Here is a 16,617-nt window from a genome sequence, read left to right as displayed (position 1 = left end):
TTGCAGGGTACACTAGGACTGCCGGGGCCATGTGCAGTGCTCCATGCTGTCTATCCATCCGGTGGGCCCACCATCGGTAGGTTAATGCTTCGAAATCTCATAGTGTGGAAGATCCGTACCATTTAATACGTGGCTTCTGAATCGATGGTTAAGAATAAAATTAGACCGACGGTCCACAATGATAAAAAATACGCCAAAAATTGAAGGGTCTAAACTACTCAGATCCACATCGTCTTTGGCTCATATCCCATCCACGATGGGGAAAATCAGATCTACGGCCTGGATCATCGGTCCATGGGATCCACACGTACGATATCCTCCGCGGCAGCAAACTGCACGTGACACTCAGCAGGATATTACAATTCTGCCCCCCGTCTCTCCCCCTCTCTTTGCGCCTCGTCTCTCTCTTAATTCGTGTAGAGATTGAAAGAGCTCGAAAAGCAACAGCAGCGAAATAGAGAAAACCCTAGAAAGAAAGGGCGGCCATTTCCCTTCTTCTTCTTCTCTCCAAGAAGGAAGAGAAAAAAAACCCATTCCTCTCCCTCCCTCCCTCCCTCTCTCCATCCTTCTGCTTCTTTTGTTTTGTTTTGTTTTTTCTTTTTCTTTTTCAGGGAAGGAACGAAGACGAGCGCGAGATTTTTGGAGATCTCTATTGTTTGATTCGCTACAACGGGTGTTTTTCTTGGGCTTTCTTTGTTTTTTTTCTCATCTCTTTTCTTTTGATGGGTGTTTTTCTGTTCTGGAATTAGGGTTTTCTTTTTCCACCTCAATCTCGGAAGCAAATAATAGCAAGGTCAGCTCCCTCTCTCTTAAATCTGTGGGCTGTAGAGCATTTCTTATCATTTTTTCATTTTTCGGTTTCCTGATATATATTTTTTTTCTGTGTTAGTTGTGGTTTTTAGGATTCTCCCCCTCGTTTTGCGGATTTCTTTTTATCGAACCTTCGGCATTGATTGAACTTGTCTGTTGATTCCTTGCGAATTTTGGATATATATATATATTATAATAAATTTGATGCTATATTCATCATCTGTTTCAGCGTTTCTTCTTGCATTGTGCTGGGTTTCTTGCTTCCCCACCTTTTCTTGGTCTGGTGTTTTTGGTAGCCTTGCACTTGTTTGGATGAAACGACACAGAAATCTTGTTGAGTTCGCTACAACTCACAATGAGGATTTGGTCGTTGTATTGCACTGACACCCCTTTTCAAATCTAACTTCTAACTAACGTTATTGCAATTGGGAGTACGGACTCTCCATTTGGGTGTTGAGGAAGAAAACTGCTAGTTTGTTATTTTCACTTTATTAGAATAATAGTTGCAATTCAGTTTGTCAGCGGTTTTGGGTGCTGCCTAACATGCATTTGGAATTCAGGTTTCTTCTGTTTAGTTCCCAAGCTCTTTATTTCTGCATGTGTTATGAATTTTTCTTTCTTCTTTTTCTTACCCATCGATGTTATTTTGACTCATTTTCCCGCCTTTGGTCTCCATCTACTATTGGGGTTCAGAAGTCTTTTGATGTTTACCAGAATTTGGTTGTCGCCCATTTCATCGATTGTCTGGACTTCATTTGTTCTGTTTGTATGGCCTGTTTCTTATTTTATTTTAATTTTTTTTTAATGTTATATTTGATATATTGGGTTTCTCTGACATTCTTAATAGATTCCTGAATTCAGGCTGTTTTGATTTCCGAGCACTGCACTTGTGTATAATCTTGTGGGCTTTGTTTTTCTTTTGAATAGGGATGCAAATTTTACAAAAGAAAATTATTTGTGCTTTTTCTTATTGTTATGTTGGGTTCGGTGAATTTTGATCCCTTCTTTTTTTTTTTAAAAAACTTTAGCTTGTCTCTTTGTTTGGGCTCAGTTTGTAACAGCAGTTTCTTCACAAGGATTGGCTTATTATTTCATCCCAAGATAAATCTTTTTCATGTGATTTTTTATATTGTTCAGTTTTACATTTGGTTTGATTATAGATAATTTTGGTGCCTGGATTTTTTGTTCCATTTGGTTCCATTGTTTCCCATACTGAATTTTCTGTTGTGGTGCAATGAAGCTGCTTCTTTGGTTCAGGGAGAGTGATATTGTTTTGATTTTGTTATATTTTTCTTACTCTCTGTTTGGATATACTACTTCCAGCTGCTTGATTTATGTGGATTTTATTTGATCCTTAGGGCTGTGAAGACCATTCCGTTTTGGGTTTTAGGCAATTAGGAACATGTCATCGCAGTATTCTGTGCTTGACAACCGACCAATTGATCAATGGAAAGTTATGGAGTTGAGGGAGGAGCTTCGGAAGCGGAAACTTGCAACGAAGGGTTTGAAGGAGGAGTTGGTGAAACGATTGGATGAAGCAGTACGCTATGAGAGGGAATCTGCTAATGAATTGGGTAATGGTTTTGGTTCTGACTCTGATCCCCCTGTCGAGCAAGAAGATGTAGAGATGAAGCCGATTGACAGTCAAACGGCAGAAGATGCTACAGAAACCACTGTGAATGAAAGTGAGAAGGTGGATGATGATGCTGCCATGGTTGACATTGATGGTAGCACCGCTGGGACTGGTCAAACTATCAAGGCACAAGATGGGGAGTCTGATCAGGGGATCATGGCACAAGATGGGGAGTCTGATCAGGGGATCATGGCACAAGATGGGGAGTCTGATCGAGGGGGCAACACCCAAGATGAGGAATCCAATCAAGGAATCGATGCTCAAGATGGGGAGTCTGGTCAAGGAATCAAAGCTCAGGATGGGGAGTCTGATCAAGGGATCAAGGCGAATGATGTGGAGTCCAATCAAGGGGCTGAAGTTCATGTTAGCGAGTCCGATCAGGGGATCAGAGCTCAAGATGGAGAGTTAATGGGCAGTGTTGAAACTGACGAGGTGGTCGTGGAAACAGCCGTTCCCACAGTTACCACAGAAAACAGTGTCACTGACAGCCAGAGTGTGCCAACTCAGTTAGAATCCAGTGGGCAAGAGTCAAGGTGCGACGCAACTCAGGTAAAGAATGAGGATTCCAAGCCTCGTATCGAAGGTGCCGAGTCCAACGTATCCAATCCGAATAACCAGGTATCTGAGGTCAGCCACGTTTTAGGGTTTCAAGTAAAGTCTGAATCTATTTCTACTGATTCTGTGTCAATTAATGAAAAGAATGAACTAAAGGATAATTTGAATGCTGATAATTTCCATTTAGAAATAGAAGTTGTTAAGCCGGAGATGGTGGAACCATCATCCAGTGATGTTCCTACTATTGGCGGCGATATACGTTCATTGGATGATCAGGAGCCAGGTGAGAACCATGGCTCTGTAGAAGAGGTCGATGACACCATTGCTGCAAATGTGGACCTTAGCAAGAAAAATGATAGTGCAGATGTGGGGTCCTCAGAAAAATTAAATTTAGACCGAAGTTCGGGCGATGATTCTCTGGAGGAGGATGTGTTGGATAGTAAGCAAATTGATTCCAACCACAATTTCGACGAAGCCGTTGATAGGAGTGAGACCACTGAATTGCATGCTGCAAAAGAGGAAAGTTGCATTGATGCTATGGTGATTGGGTCCTCTCCTGACAAGAGGGATGGTCTTGCTGAAAAGAACAATATTGTGGAGATGTCGTCTGAGAAAAGAAAGCTCGAAGGTATGCAGTGCACTCTCTTCTTTCTCCCCTTTTAATGATCAAATGGTTAGTCCTTTCTTTTAATGATTCAGGTCAAGTGCTTGTTTCGTTTCTTTTCTTGTCTTTCTTTCTTTCTTTCTTTCTATATATATATATTGGATTGAGGATTTCCTTCCCAAGAGGATGAGAATGTATACTGACTTTGGAAGGATTGATAGTTGTTTTTACTTTTAAGACACTTTGGTTTCATTGGTTAATGGTTATACCAGTGAACACAGATTGTGATAAGAGTTTTCAATTCTGTGTCATGAAATATAATGATGATTCCATGAAACTTGCTCATCGTGCAATTCACTACTTCTGTCTTCATCAGTTCTTCCTTTCCGTCTTTTGGTGCCAAATGGTATTCTTTCCATCAACCATTTGTATTAATCTAGTGCTAGTTCCTAGAACTGCAGTTGCTGGCACTGGTTCCTCTGTATACTTGTACTTTTCAGCGGAAAAAAAGTCAGAACTGCTATTCCTGTTCATGTACCAAATTGTCATATATAATACAAGTAAGCAGATGGGATTCCATTTTGACAAATGAAAATCAAATATTTTTGCTATGATTATCTAAAGTCCACTCCTGTTTATATGCATGCATGAGTTTTGAAGCTGTGTTGGGCTTGTGAATGTCCTTGTGGTGCTAGTGTGTGAATAAAATAATAGACATGCATGCTTTGAATTTTAACCATCATGAATTGAGCTATAGATAGTTATCTTGCTATATGCACACTATTGTTGTTGTGAACAAATTTCAGTAGTTAGATTCCTGAATTTGTTCCCATGTGGTTGAGTGCTTTGAAAGTTTCAGTCAGAACTCAGAACACCTCTCCAGAAATAGTTTTTTGTTGTGTTTTGGATGAGTCAGATGTCTCTAAGTTTCTTGAACCTCACTCATTGGTGGAATTACACATCCCAAGGCCTACATCCTTAGACTTATTTGATTAGGTAATTGTTCAGAAACTATTTAATGCCTTCCATTTATTTAAGGATGCTTGATGTTAAGCAGCTCAAGATGTGTTATGTTGGTCAACATGGAAAAGTTAGCGGGATCTAGAGATTTGCCTTCGGCATGGTTTTGAGAAAAAAGAAAACATTTGCGACTATTACCATCACAGTTTTCTTTTACAAACTTGCTTTGTATTATACAAGAGGTGCTTACCATACTGTGATCTTTTGCTGCTGCTCTCGACATGTTTGGAATTCTTGGGATATCAGCTTCTCATGGGGCAACGGTGTTTGTGTGCTTTTTGCCCCCCCCCCCCCCCCCCAAAAAAAAAACCCCCCAGTTTGTATCGAATGTGAAGTTAAAAAACTACTGTCTTCGAGTGTTGGACTTTCTATATTTAGCTAAAATAAGGGTACTGAATGGAAATGAGGGACACGATTAACTGCCACTGGCCATGTCTACAGACTCTATGCAATGTAAATGTACACAAGCAGAAACGGCCTAAACACATGCAGCTGATTTCCTCAGCCAGGAGTAAAGAGGAAATGTGCATGGAGGTGTCTCTATCAGGAGATTTTGAACCATCCACTTGCCTGTAATTGTTGACAACAAGTTGAGAAACCTAGAGAGTAACCACTAGACCTATTTTCTCCATCAGATGCCCCTCAGTGGGTTTTCCATGTGAAGGCAACTTGGTAGTTTATTATTTGGCGCTTTCTGCAGTAATCTTTACTACTGTAAATGCATGGAATATAGGAATGAAGTACTTGGTTTTTTTCATTAAAAAAAGAAATTTCCCTGTTTTCTTTTTGGGGGGCACCTGAAGTGTATGTATAAGGAAAACACATCATGTCATTGACAATTAATGACTTATTACAATTATAGGTAGGAGATGATAATGCGTTAAAAATGTTTGACTAATGGATTGTTCTTAGCTACCTGATTGATTTCGCTAGCTAACTACCTAAATAGGAGGTTTGGGCCTCCTTGTTGATGGGCCAATAGTTGGGCTTGGGCTTAATGGGCCTGGCCCATGGATTGTGGGCCCGGATCAGCCTGCATCAACCAGGTTTGCTGCCATGACACATGTCCATATGATGTAAAATGCCACTAGTTTAAACAACCTAAAAGATTTCCTTAACCAAGAGTAAAGAGGGAAGGTGTGTGAGGGGGCCAGTGTCTATTAGGAGATCTCAAACCATCCTACTTGTCTGTAATGGTTGAGAACAGATAAAGAAACCTAAACATTCAACAGTAGATATTATTTTCTTCGCCAGAGGACTCTCAAAGCTGTTTTTCTCTATGAAAGAATTGAGTTAGACAGTTGATGGAGAAATACAGGGAGAGGAGGATCTCCACGCGGTCTCTATTGACTTACTGAAAGCATAGGGCCCCTAGTGAGTTGATCTGGTGGGTGTTGGGAAAGAATAGAGTTTTAAGAGGATATATCGACATGATTGAAGATATGTTTGAGGGAGCGGTTATAAATGTGACAACCACTAGTGAAGAGACAAATGAGTTCCCAATGACTATAGGCTTGCACTAGGGGTAAGCTTTGAGCCTGTACCCTTTGCCATTGGTTATGGATGAGGTAATGAGGGATTTGCTGGAAGAGATCCCGTGGTGTGAGTTGTTTATAGATGACATAGTTTTGATTGACAGGATGAAGGAGGCCATAAAGAAAGCTAGATTTATGGAATGCTTTAGATTCTAAATGATTTAAAATTGGTTGGATTAAAACAAAGTATATGGAGTGCACTTTTAGTAACAATAAGAGTGGAAACGAGGAATTAGATAAGATTGGTTGGACTAAAACAGGGTATATGGAGTGTAAACAAAGCTAGATTTATCGGATGCTTTAGACTCTAAATGATTTAAAACTGGTTGGACTAAAGCAGAGCATATGGTGTGCAATTTTAGTAACAATAGGAGTGGAAACGAGGAATTAGATAAGATTGCTGACCAAGAAATTTACCAAAATTCTTAAAAAAAAGAAGTTTCCCAAAATGACCACTTTCAATATCTTGGGTTGATAATTTATGAGAATGGGGAGATTGAGAGGGATGTTGCTCATGGAATTCAAGATAGCTAGGAGAAATGGAGAAGTGTTTCTCGAGTTTCATATGATTGTTCTATCATTCAAACTGAAAGGGAAATTTTATTTGATAGCTATAAGACCATCCCTCCTTTATGGGATAAAATGTTGGGCAATGAAGGAAAAACATGTTCATAGGATGAGTGTAGCTGAAATGAGGATGTTGAGATGGGTGAGTGCAAAAGACAAGGAAGGATGGTATTAGATATAAATACATTCAAGAGAACTTAGGAGTAACACCAATAGGTAATAAGAAAAGGGAAAATGGTCTTAGATGGTTTGGTCACGTGGAATGTATGCCAAGAATTGCTCTGGTTAGGAGTGAGTTGGTGCAAGTCAAAGACTCTAAAAGGGCAAGGGGAAGGCCCGAAGGGATGTGGATGGAGGTAGTAAGAAAAGACTCGAAGAGCTATGGTCCAATTGAAGTTATGGCCCTTGATAGAGTGCAAATGGTGGAAAAGGATACATGTAACCGATTCCAATTTGTTGAGATAAAGCTTAGATTATGATGGTGGTGACGACGATGAAGCTCAATAGTTGATTATTTGGGTCTTTCTGTAGTAGTCTTTACTACCGTAAATACATGGTATTGGACAAGTGAATTGTACTTTTGTTATCATCTGTAACCTACTTTCTTTTCCATAATAAAATTTGAATTTTCCTTGTTAAAAAAAAAAAGAAAAGAAGAAGAAAAGAAACAACTGGGGCCTGACTAACTTGTGATATTTAATTTGTTTAATTTGATTTGTCTGCAGCCTCTTCTCTTGCTTTTTTTTTTTTTTTTTTTCATTAAAAAAGTGGATCACCTCTCTCTCTCTCTCTGTTTGAAATAGCAGCGGGCTCTTGCTTTCTATTTTCATTGAATCCCCGTGTGGGCATGTATGCACGAGTGCTTAAATGAAACTAGTTGGTCTGCTTAGCTATGGTTCAACTAGCACCTTAGACCCTAAGTGGTCTGCTGATCTACAGTTCAGCTAGAACATTAATGCCATGGTGCGATGTCAATACAGCATCCAGCTTGTTCAAGCGGTTCACCCTGGCTTGAATCTCAATTGGCAAAGATCAGGTTCATCCACTCATCATGACTGCACACGTGAACACTCATACTTTATATCATGATGAATGGAATGGCTGGCTTTCTTCATGGCGGGGGCAATCTTTTTGCAGTTTGGATGTCATGCATTGCCACAAATGTCCTAGTTGGCCTGAATGTGTGTATGCATGCATGGAATACCATAGCCTTGTCCCAGCTAATTGGGGTACTCTGAGGCTCCGAGACACGCATAGATATATGCACACACATTTTCCACTTTGTCATGTATCATTTGACTTTTTTGTACCTTATAATAATTATTGCCACATGAGTTGCAATGAATGAGATTCATAAAGTTTTTGGAATCTTGTTCTCAAAAGACTTTTGTATCTAAGCTGTCTTCACAGATCATGAAGCAGTCCAGATCAATGAGCCTGCTAAGCGGCAGCATCGATGGAATCCGGAAACTGTGAAAGTTCCTGAGCCTCAAGCCACTAATCTTACACCTTTGACCACACCTAGGGATGCATCTCAATCTATTCAAAAACGTGCATTCACCAGGTCTGACTCGACCCTCAGTGGAGATGCCCCAAAGGAACGTGTCGGTAAGTGTTTGTTGGTTTTGGCATTCTGATTCCTGAATGCTCACTAAGCTTGTTTTAACTGATTTTTTTGCAAAATGTTTCTTTCTTCTTTCTTTCTTATTTTTATTTTTGCGTTGGAAGTTCCGCCATCACCAAAAACCCCAACGACTTCCCTGAGGATTGATCGTTTTCTGCGTCCATTTACTCTGAAGGCGGTGCAAGAGCTTCTGGCAAAAACAGGAAATGTCTGCAGTTTCTGGATGGACCACATCAAGACCCACTGTTATGTCACGGTATGTCTATATTTTCTTTGCACCCTTCTTGGATTAGCATAAGGTTCCTTTAGCTTATAGATGCAGTCAGGATTTTAACTCTGTTATGTCACTGGAATTTGGAAAACCCTCTCAAGCAAGGTTTAAAGATTAGTTTTGGTGTATCATATTGGGTGCTGCTGATACCCATACGTATGGGCCGATATCGGTTGGTTATCAATTCTGTAAAATGGGGCCTATAGCTGGATGATCCAGACCATCCAAATTGTTTGTCCTGTCGTGGATGGAGCATATTTCCAAAATTACACTGATCAAGCAATCCTAAACATCTAATTAATTCCTATCAAAGGGATAGTTAAAGGTAAATAGTGAGTGATTAAAATTCAAGAGTTACCATCATTCGTAATATGGTGTTAAACTAACATAATAGTACCAGAAATTTGATGGAATGATTCCAAATTTCCAATACAGGAGGAATTTGATACTCTGGCTCTCGATGATGCTCGATACATTACTCGCTTAGACATTGTACGTGCAGCATATATTAACACAATTAAATTGATTAAATTGTGAAGCCCACAGTCACTGAGTCACAGACTCAGTTCCAAAATCAGATTGGTTGAACAATCCTAACCTCTGATTTGAGGACACTCGTTTGTTGAAATAGGACCATTGGTTTTTCTTTTTTCATTTCAAACTCTCCAATAAACTTGTTGATTGCAAATATTTTTTGTTGATTGTAATTAGCCTATGTAATAGACTATTAAATATAGCTTGATTGTAATCAACCTATGTAATAGTCTATTACATTGCCTTTGTGGGAGTCTTGTGTGCTCGTTGCCGGTCCCCAGCCTGGATGAAGGAGGGCTGCGTCAAGTTGGCAGCTGGTGTCAAACTTATGTTGTAATTCCTACTCAGACAATTAATGGAGAAATATAGTGAGAGGAGGATCTCCACATGGTCTTTATTGAGTTAGGGAAAGCTTAGGATAGGGTCCATAGAGAGTTATTGGAAAAGAACGGAATTTTAAGAGCAGTGATTTAAATATCAGCATCGATGCATGCATTGCACTCTTGGGATACAAAAACATATTGGCGTCGCATGGGAAATATCACATGTATTGGCAAATATATCGTTATTTGAGGGAAACATTGAAAAATGATGAAATTTTCCGATAAAACTTATAGATATGTTGAAAGAGATATGATTACACTCTCAAAACTCAAAAGATCACAAAAAACAAGTATGCACAAGTTTCCTCAATGTAGAGTCCCGAACTATTCGGTACTTGACGGAAATGATGCAATTATATTAAAATGTGTTCATATAATTCATAATCATACAAGTATGAAAGTAAATTTCCCAAATAAATTTGGAAGTGGATTTTGGTGATTTTTTTCTTCCAAATTTCCAGTGGGGGAATGTATCACGATGTGATGCTGAAGCATATAGCAATGTATTGACGATATGGGGGATTTTATGAAGAGTTTTTGGAAAAATATCACAATGTATTGATATATCGCAATATATTGGTGATACATTGCAATAGCTTGTACATCATATTGACCATATGCAATATCGATAATATCAGCTGATATAGATTGGCTGATACTATCAATATATATATATATATATATATATATATATATACATTATTGAGAGAATGATACTATTGACATTTAAATTATTATTCAAGAGGATATGTTGACATGATTAAGGATATGCATGTGGGAGCGGTACTAAATGTGAGGACCACTAGTGGAGACTGGAGAGACAAGTGAGTTCCCAATTACTGTAGGCTTGCAATAGGGGTCAGTATTTAGCACGTACCTTTTTGCATGGTTTATAGGACGAGTTATCGAGGCATTTGCAAGAAGAGATCGTATGGTATATATTGTTTGCAGATGACATAGTTGTGATTGACAAGACAAGAGGGAGGGCGTAAACATGCAGCTAGGTTTATGGATGCTTTGGAATCTAAAGGATTTAAAATTAGTCAGAGTAAAACTGAGTATATGGAGTGCAGTTTTAGTAGCAATAGGGTGGGAATGAGGAATTAATTAAGATTGCTGACCAAGAAGTCTCTTATAATGACCACTTTCAATATTTTGTGTCGATAATTCATGAAAGTGGAGAGATTGGGAAGGATGCGCCCATAGAATTCAAGTGGTGAGGAAGAAATGGAGATGTGCTTTGGAGTTTCATGTGGTCTTTGTTTACCACTCAAACTGAGAAGGAATTTTTAGAGGATAGCTCTAAGACCATCTGTGCTTTATGAGATAGAACGTTGTGCAGTTAAGGAACAACATGTTCATAGGATGATTGTAACTGAAATGAGAATCTTGAGAAAGATTAGTGGCAAGACAAGGATAGAATTAGAAATGAATGTGTTTGAAGGAACTTAGGAGGAGCGTCAATAGTGTAATAAAATGAGGGAAAGTAGACTTTGATGGTTTGGTCATGTGCAATGGAGACCAAGAATTGCGCCAATTAGAATGAGTGAGTTGGTACGAGTTGGAGGTTCTAAAAGGGCAAGGGAAAGGCCCAAAAGGACGTGGACGGAGGTAGTAAGAAAAGATCTGAAGACTTAGGGTCTAACTGAAGTTTTGGCCCTTGATAGCGTGGGATGGTGGAGAAGGATTCATGTAGCTGAACCCAATTAGTTAGGCTAAGTCTTAGATGATGATGATGATTTCCAACTGTCCAATAAACGTCCTCCAAAAGGGCAAGGGAAAGGCCCAAAAGGATGTGGGTGGGGATAATAAGAAAAAGACCTGAAGGCCTATTGTCTAATTGAACTTATGGCCCTTGATAGAGTGGACTGGCGGAAAAGGATTCATGTAACTGACCCAATTAGTTGGGTTAAGGCTTAGATGATGATGATGATGATGATGATTTCTAATTGTCCAATGGACACCCATCAATCTGATTATCAGATAATCAAGCAATCGTAATTGTTAGTTCATGACACAACTAAACAGGGACCGATAATTTGGATGCTCAAACTTGAATTACCTGTATGCCCCATATGCAGTTTCCAAAAGTTTCTAATTACTTGCATATCATCCACCACACTGCCAGAGTATCAAAGTTTCTCTTCAAAGTACAGAAGAAACTCGATCTTAAGCTAACCTACGATGCTCTTGAGCTTATTGTGGGCCCAGCATGATTTGGATGTGGCATCCAAAATGTGTATAATATTTACACCAAAAATCAGGCTGGTTGAAAACTCAGGTTGGCCACACTGTAAGAAGCAATGTGTAAACACGCCTAAGATCTCCAATATCAAGTGGTGTGGCCCACCTAAATTTTGGATCAGCCTGCTTTTCAGTGAATCCCTTCATCCTGATAGGCCACAACTTATGGATGGTTTGGATTGGTAGATTGACATGACATTAGGCCACAAACATAATCGGATCTTTTTTGGTAGGTGTCCTCCCACATTGTTCCCTATGTTGTGACCCATCCATGTTTTGTTTTTGCCTGATTTTTTTTGGTGTAATGGCCAAGCATTGAGTGGTGCACATGATGGATGGCACAGATTTCGTACATGGCTCATGAGTGGACCCCACACAGCCATCACATAAGAAGTCCCCCGAGTCTTATGCGGGTGACTCGGAGCGACCTTTCCTGATTTGTCTGAGTCATCTTGATAAGGACCAGTCACGGATGATTCTACCAAGTCACCCCCTATAACTGTGGACAGGTGGGGTGTATGAGATTGCCTTGGGGCAACTGGTTTGTATTGGGCAATACATACCTACCGGTTTTGGCCGGCACTTTAAACCTTTCTCTCAATTGCTTGCTGTTAATCAATGAAAATAACAAGCTGTTTTTTTTATTTTTATTTTTATTATTTTTTAATATTTTAATTTATTAAGTCCTATTTTTTGTGCTGTGCTATTGCAAGTTGAGGAAAAAGGTTATTTCATAGATTGATGAAACTGTTGAACATCCAAGAAGGGAAAAAAAAATGCTATTGGTGGCCAATCACAAAAGACCAGACGAAAATAGTTTTCAGATCTTTCTTTTTTTCAGCATGTGCTCCATAAAGCTCATGCGACGTATACCCCACCTCATGATACTTTGTATTGTCATATCCATGCCGATATGTTATAATGAAGGAAACATGTTATATAAAAACCACCACCACCATGTCTTAGTGTTTTGTATATGTTCTTATTATATTTGAAATTGCCAATTCCAAGTAATGGTATACCAAGGTTATTACCGATATTTAAATGCTTATTACACATTATTAGTAACTATAATAGCCTGTTTGAATAGTGAGAAGAAAAGAAAAGAAAATGAAGCACTTTACCTTGTTTAGGGCATTTCACTATATTTGGATAGCAAAGGAAATAGTGGATTCCGTGAAGAAATCATTTATACAAACACCACAATCAATTTCTCAGGCACAAGATACGAGGTTTTTTGTGAGAGGAAATTTTTTTTTTTTCACTTGCTGCCAAACAAGACACATGAAAATGGAATCCATGGGAATCCATCATTGGATAATCATTGCACTTTTCTTTCCCTCCCACTATCCAAAGAGGCCCCAAGTGTTCATGGTGCATCACTACTTTCAAAGAAGTGACAAGAAATATGTCATGTTTGGCATATTGCATTCTTGGCAACTATGCTACTTTAATCTATTCTTATTACAATCTCATGAAGTGGGGACCTGCTGACCCCACAAATCCCACCTCCACTCGTGGTGCATGCCAACCTTAAAACCATGTAGGACATCTATCTAAACAATGTATAGTTTTACATGGAAAATCAGGCTGGTAAGTCATGACTTGGGTCTGCCTCTGTATGAAAAGAATGGGCAGTTTAAAAAGACCTGTCAGCAGTCCGCATTCAGCATTAGATGTGCATCCCTCCTGATTATTAGACTGGCCTGATTTAGAGTTTGGTTATCTTTGTAGTTAGGGCCACCTTAAGCTCCCGCATACTCCCCATGCACTTGCTGAGTCAGCATGTCACATGTGCTGACCTGCATCAACCATGCACCAAAATGCCCGAAGATTCGAATAATCTATCCAACCATCCTCTAGCCCCAAGATTTTTTGTGGTGTACATGCAGCTGCTGTTTTTTTTTCCTTCCTGAAAATTGATCCTGAATAATAATCAACTCTAAAAACATGTCTTTTCTGTTTTTTAAATATGGTAAGTGCTCCAGTGCTCTCAGAGCAGTAGAAGTTATAGTGCTCCTAGTTGCATCAGTTCACTTGGGGAATAAATTGAAGCCTAGAACACTTTTCATGGGCTATGATGCCAAAATTGCTTTGATTAGATAATCAAATCTATCCTTGATTTGGCCTTATTTTTATTGCCATCCATTTTCCAAGCCATGGATGGGATGGTGCAATTGCCTAACAAAAGTTCTTTAGAATAATGAGGACTCCATGATGAGTTCTATCGAATAGATGGATTGAATTGGTTAGTTGATTTTTTATTTTTATTTTTTGTGATTGATCTTGACTGTCCATATTAAAGGCTACGGATCAAATGGTTATATTTGTCGGATCAGTGTGGTATTTGCATGGCAAACCATGAAATGTGCGCTGAACCTAATGAACAGTCTGGATCAATGAATTTAAATAAGTGATTAGAAAAAAAATAAAATGTTTTCAGGTACCCAACCTGACCTGATGCGTAATCAGCTCCACATCTGTGGACCTGAAGGCGACACTATTATTTAATTGGCATGAAATATGGATCCAGATTTAACATGGATCCAGATTTAACGTGTTTGATACTTAGGGCATTAATGCATCTGGTTATCCATTGGCAGCCTTGTGTATATAGGCTGCCTTGCGCACAACACTTTCCTAATATAAAAAAGGATACTGCCTGATGAACTGGAAACAAAAGGAAAGTAATTGCAGTGACCATGCGTGAACATTGCATGCACGTATAGTCCATGGATTAACTTTACACTTGCGAACAGTGGTAAAGCATGAACTGTGAACACGTGTGGGGTCCGTAATCTAACTGGAGAACTTGTGAGGACAATCTACGTGGTCTGATTGCCCGTGGGTTCACCAATTTGATCTGGTTGTGTCTGAGGCCCACCCCTTTTTATCAGAGATGATGGTGGAGCTGATTACATAAATGGCCGGTCCACAACAGGAGTCACATGGTCAATGGCCTTGATCACCGAATGACCAGTGCCACACTGCCACTTGTGCAGTCTCAGTGCCTGAGGACTGTGCATCCTTGGGGCAAGGATCATGGGATACTTTTAAATCATCTGACCAGGAAGAAAAATCAGTCAAGCTTCTCTTCAATCTCCTCTCAGCTGTAAATAGAATCTCCATCAATGTCTTGCAGGGAGTTGGGAAGGTCTTGTAACAAAGTAGAATGTAGGCATTGAAGTGGTTTTTATGTTGACAACTTATATCTGATGTATAATCTTGATTTGTGTAGTATTCATCAGTGGATGAAGCGGTAGAGACTCGAAATGCTTTGTACAATCTGCAGTGGCCTCCAAATGGAGGACGCCTTCTAACAGCTGAGTTTGTCGACCCCCAAGAGGTGAAGACGCGTGCCGAAGCTCCTCCGCAGTCTCCAGCGCCCATCAGCCCCAGTCCAACTGCTGCACCTTCAGCCCCTCCTGTTCAACCTTCGCCCCGCCAACATGCCCTCAGGCAGCAGCTACCGCCACCACCTCCCCTTCCACCACCCCCGCCGCTATCTGATCCACCCCCAGCAAGGGAACGCCTTCCCCTTCCGCCGCCGCCCCCGAAGAAGCCCGACCCGCCTATTGTCACGCTCGATGATCTCTTCCGTAAAACGAAGGCCACCCCAAGGATTTATTACTTACCGTTGTCTGAAGAGCAGGTTGCGGCTAAACTTGCAAGCCAGGGCAAAAGCAGCAAGGAATAGTAATGGAACTGTTATAGTTTGTCGTAGTGGGTTCTCGGATTAATCTGTTAAGGTTGCAAGCTATTTATAGTGGCAACGCTACTTCTATTCATCGCATCATTGCAGGTTCAGGGTTGGTGTATCTTGAAGTGACCCGGGCGAGTTTGTGCGGAACGGATCTGGATCGTTGGTTGGTTTGGTTTGTCTGTACAGCCTTTTAGGGCAGTTGAGATTGTGTAGCATGTCCGGGGCACTGTTGACCTTTTGGCAGTAAAAGAAGTTGGGACGTTTTCTTTTTTCACTGCTTGAGAATCCCGCTTATAAACTATCAAAATCTTCACAGATGATCTGATCCTTCTTGATGAATTTGGGTGCATTAGCTGTTTCGGGATGGCCTCATCCTTGATTTCTTGCTGACGGCAGCAGCGAAACGGGTATTGCTACATTTCTGAGGCCAGAGTGTTAGGTCCACTTGCCACCTTTGGGCACAGCGATTGGTCCGCTGAGTGTGAATTTGGTATGACCAGAGTACTCCCAGCTGCACCACTTAGTCAGCCTGCGATTTGTTGTGCCAATAGGTGCAGTCACCTTTGCCTTCCTCTTTTGAAGGCCGATGCTTGTTTGTGCAATAAAGAAGACATTGTAGGGTTTGAGCACCTGTTTCGTTGAAATCCCACTGGTGTGCGCGCGCGCGTGCAGTGTTAAAAAAGAAAAAAAGAAAAATGCATAGGATGCTTGCTGAAGCTGAAAATCTATTTTAGATGACATAACGTGGATCCACTGAGAGTTCTTTGCGCTCAAGGTCAATGCAATTTTTTATGTGCAGCTGGCTTGGGCCCACCTATAGCTCAGTTAACAATTGGACTGAGGCTGCCACTGGACTGCATATGGTCTGATGGCATCATGGTCATTCAAATGGTGTGAGAAGGGAGGTTAGGACAATTTTTGTTATCAATTTTGAAAGAGAAGTTGTTTGGGTACCATCATGTCCTAATTTCTAGTGGCTTCTCATCCAAAATAGGTAAGTTGGATTCGGACCTGCAACTCAAAACTGTTGCACTTGTCCAAATTTGATTAACCTAAACTGTTGGTTCTTTCAGATTCCACGCCATTTGTTACTGCCTGCTCTGGCTGCCTCTGGGAGGATCCCATAACATTTCT

General features: G+C 40.2%; 1 protein-coding gene across 2 annotated transcripts; it reads left to right on the top strand.

Annotated features, from left to right (window-relative positions):
- Positions 1 to 401: 401 nt before the first annotated feature.
- On the top strand, positions 402 to 15,757 carry LOC131232618 (uncharacterized). 2 transcript variants are annotated; one of them, XM_058228981.1, is made up of 5 exons: positions 402 to 793; positions 2,169 to 3,626; positions 8,123 to 8,332; positions 8,453 to 8,604; positions 15,019 to 15,757. In XM_058228981.1, the coding sequence occupies exons 2-5, from the start codon at positions 2,213 to 2,215 to the stop codon at positions 15,475 to 15,477; spliced, it is 2,235 nt and encodes a 744-aa protein (XP_058084964.1). In that variant the 5' UTR covers positions 402 to 793; positions 2,169 to 2,212; the 3' UTR covers positions 15,478 to 15,757. The 2 variants fall into 2 exon arrangements, with proteins under 2 accessions (XP_058084964.1, XP_058084971.1); XM_058228988.1 differs by having other exon boundaries at positions 403 to 793; positions 8,135 to 8,332.
- Positions 15,758 to 16,617: the final 860 nt, after the last annotated feature.

This window comes from Magnolia sinica, chromosome 2, assembly GCF_029962835.1.
Source record: "Magnolia sinica isolate HGM2019 chromosome 2, MsV1, whole genome shotgun sequence".
Lineage (NCBI taxonomy): Eukaryota > Viridiplantae > Streptophyta > Magnoliopsida > Magnoliales > Magnoliaceae > Magnolia > Magnolia sinica.
This window is presented reverse-complemented; position numbering and strand designations above follow the sequence as displayed.

Excerpts from the sequence above, each read along its gene's own strand:
- LOC131232618 (XM_058228981.1), top strand. The coding sequence starts at position 2,213 with ATGTCATCGCAGTATTCTGTGCTTGACAACCGACCAATTGATCAATGG. Across the intron at positions 3,627-8,122 it reads TGAGAAAAGAAAGCTCGAAG|CTGTCTTCACAGATCATGAA; the intron begins GTATGCAGTGCA and ends TTTGTATCTAAG. Across the intron at positions 8,605-15,018 it reads AGACCCACTGTTATGTCACG|TATTCATCAGTGGATGAAGC; the intron begins GTATGTCTATAT and ends TGATTTGTGTAG.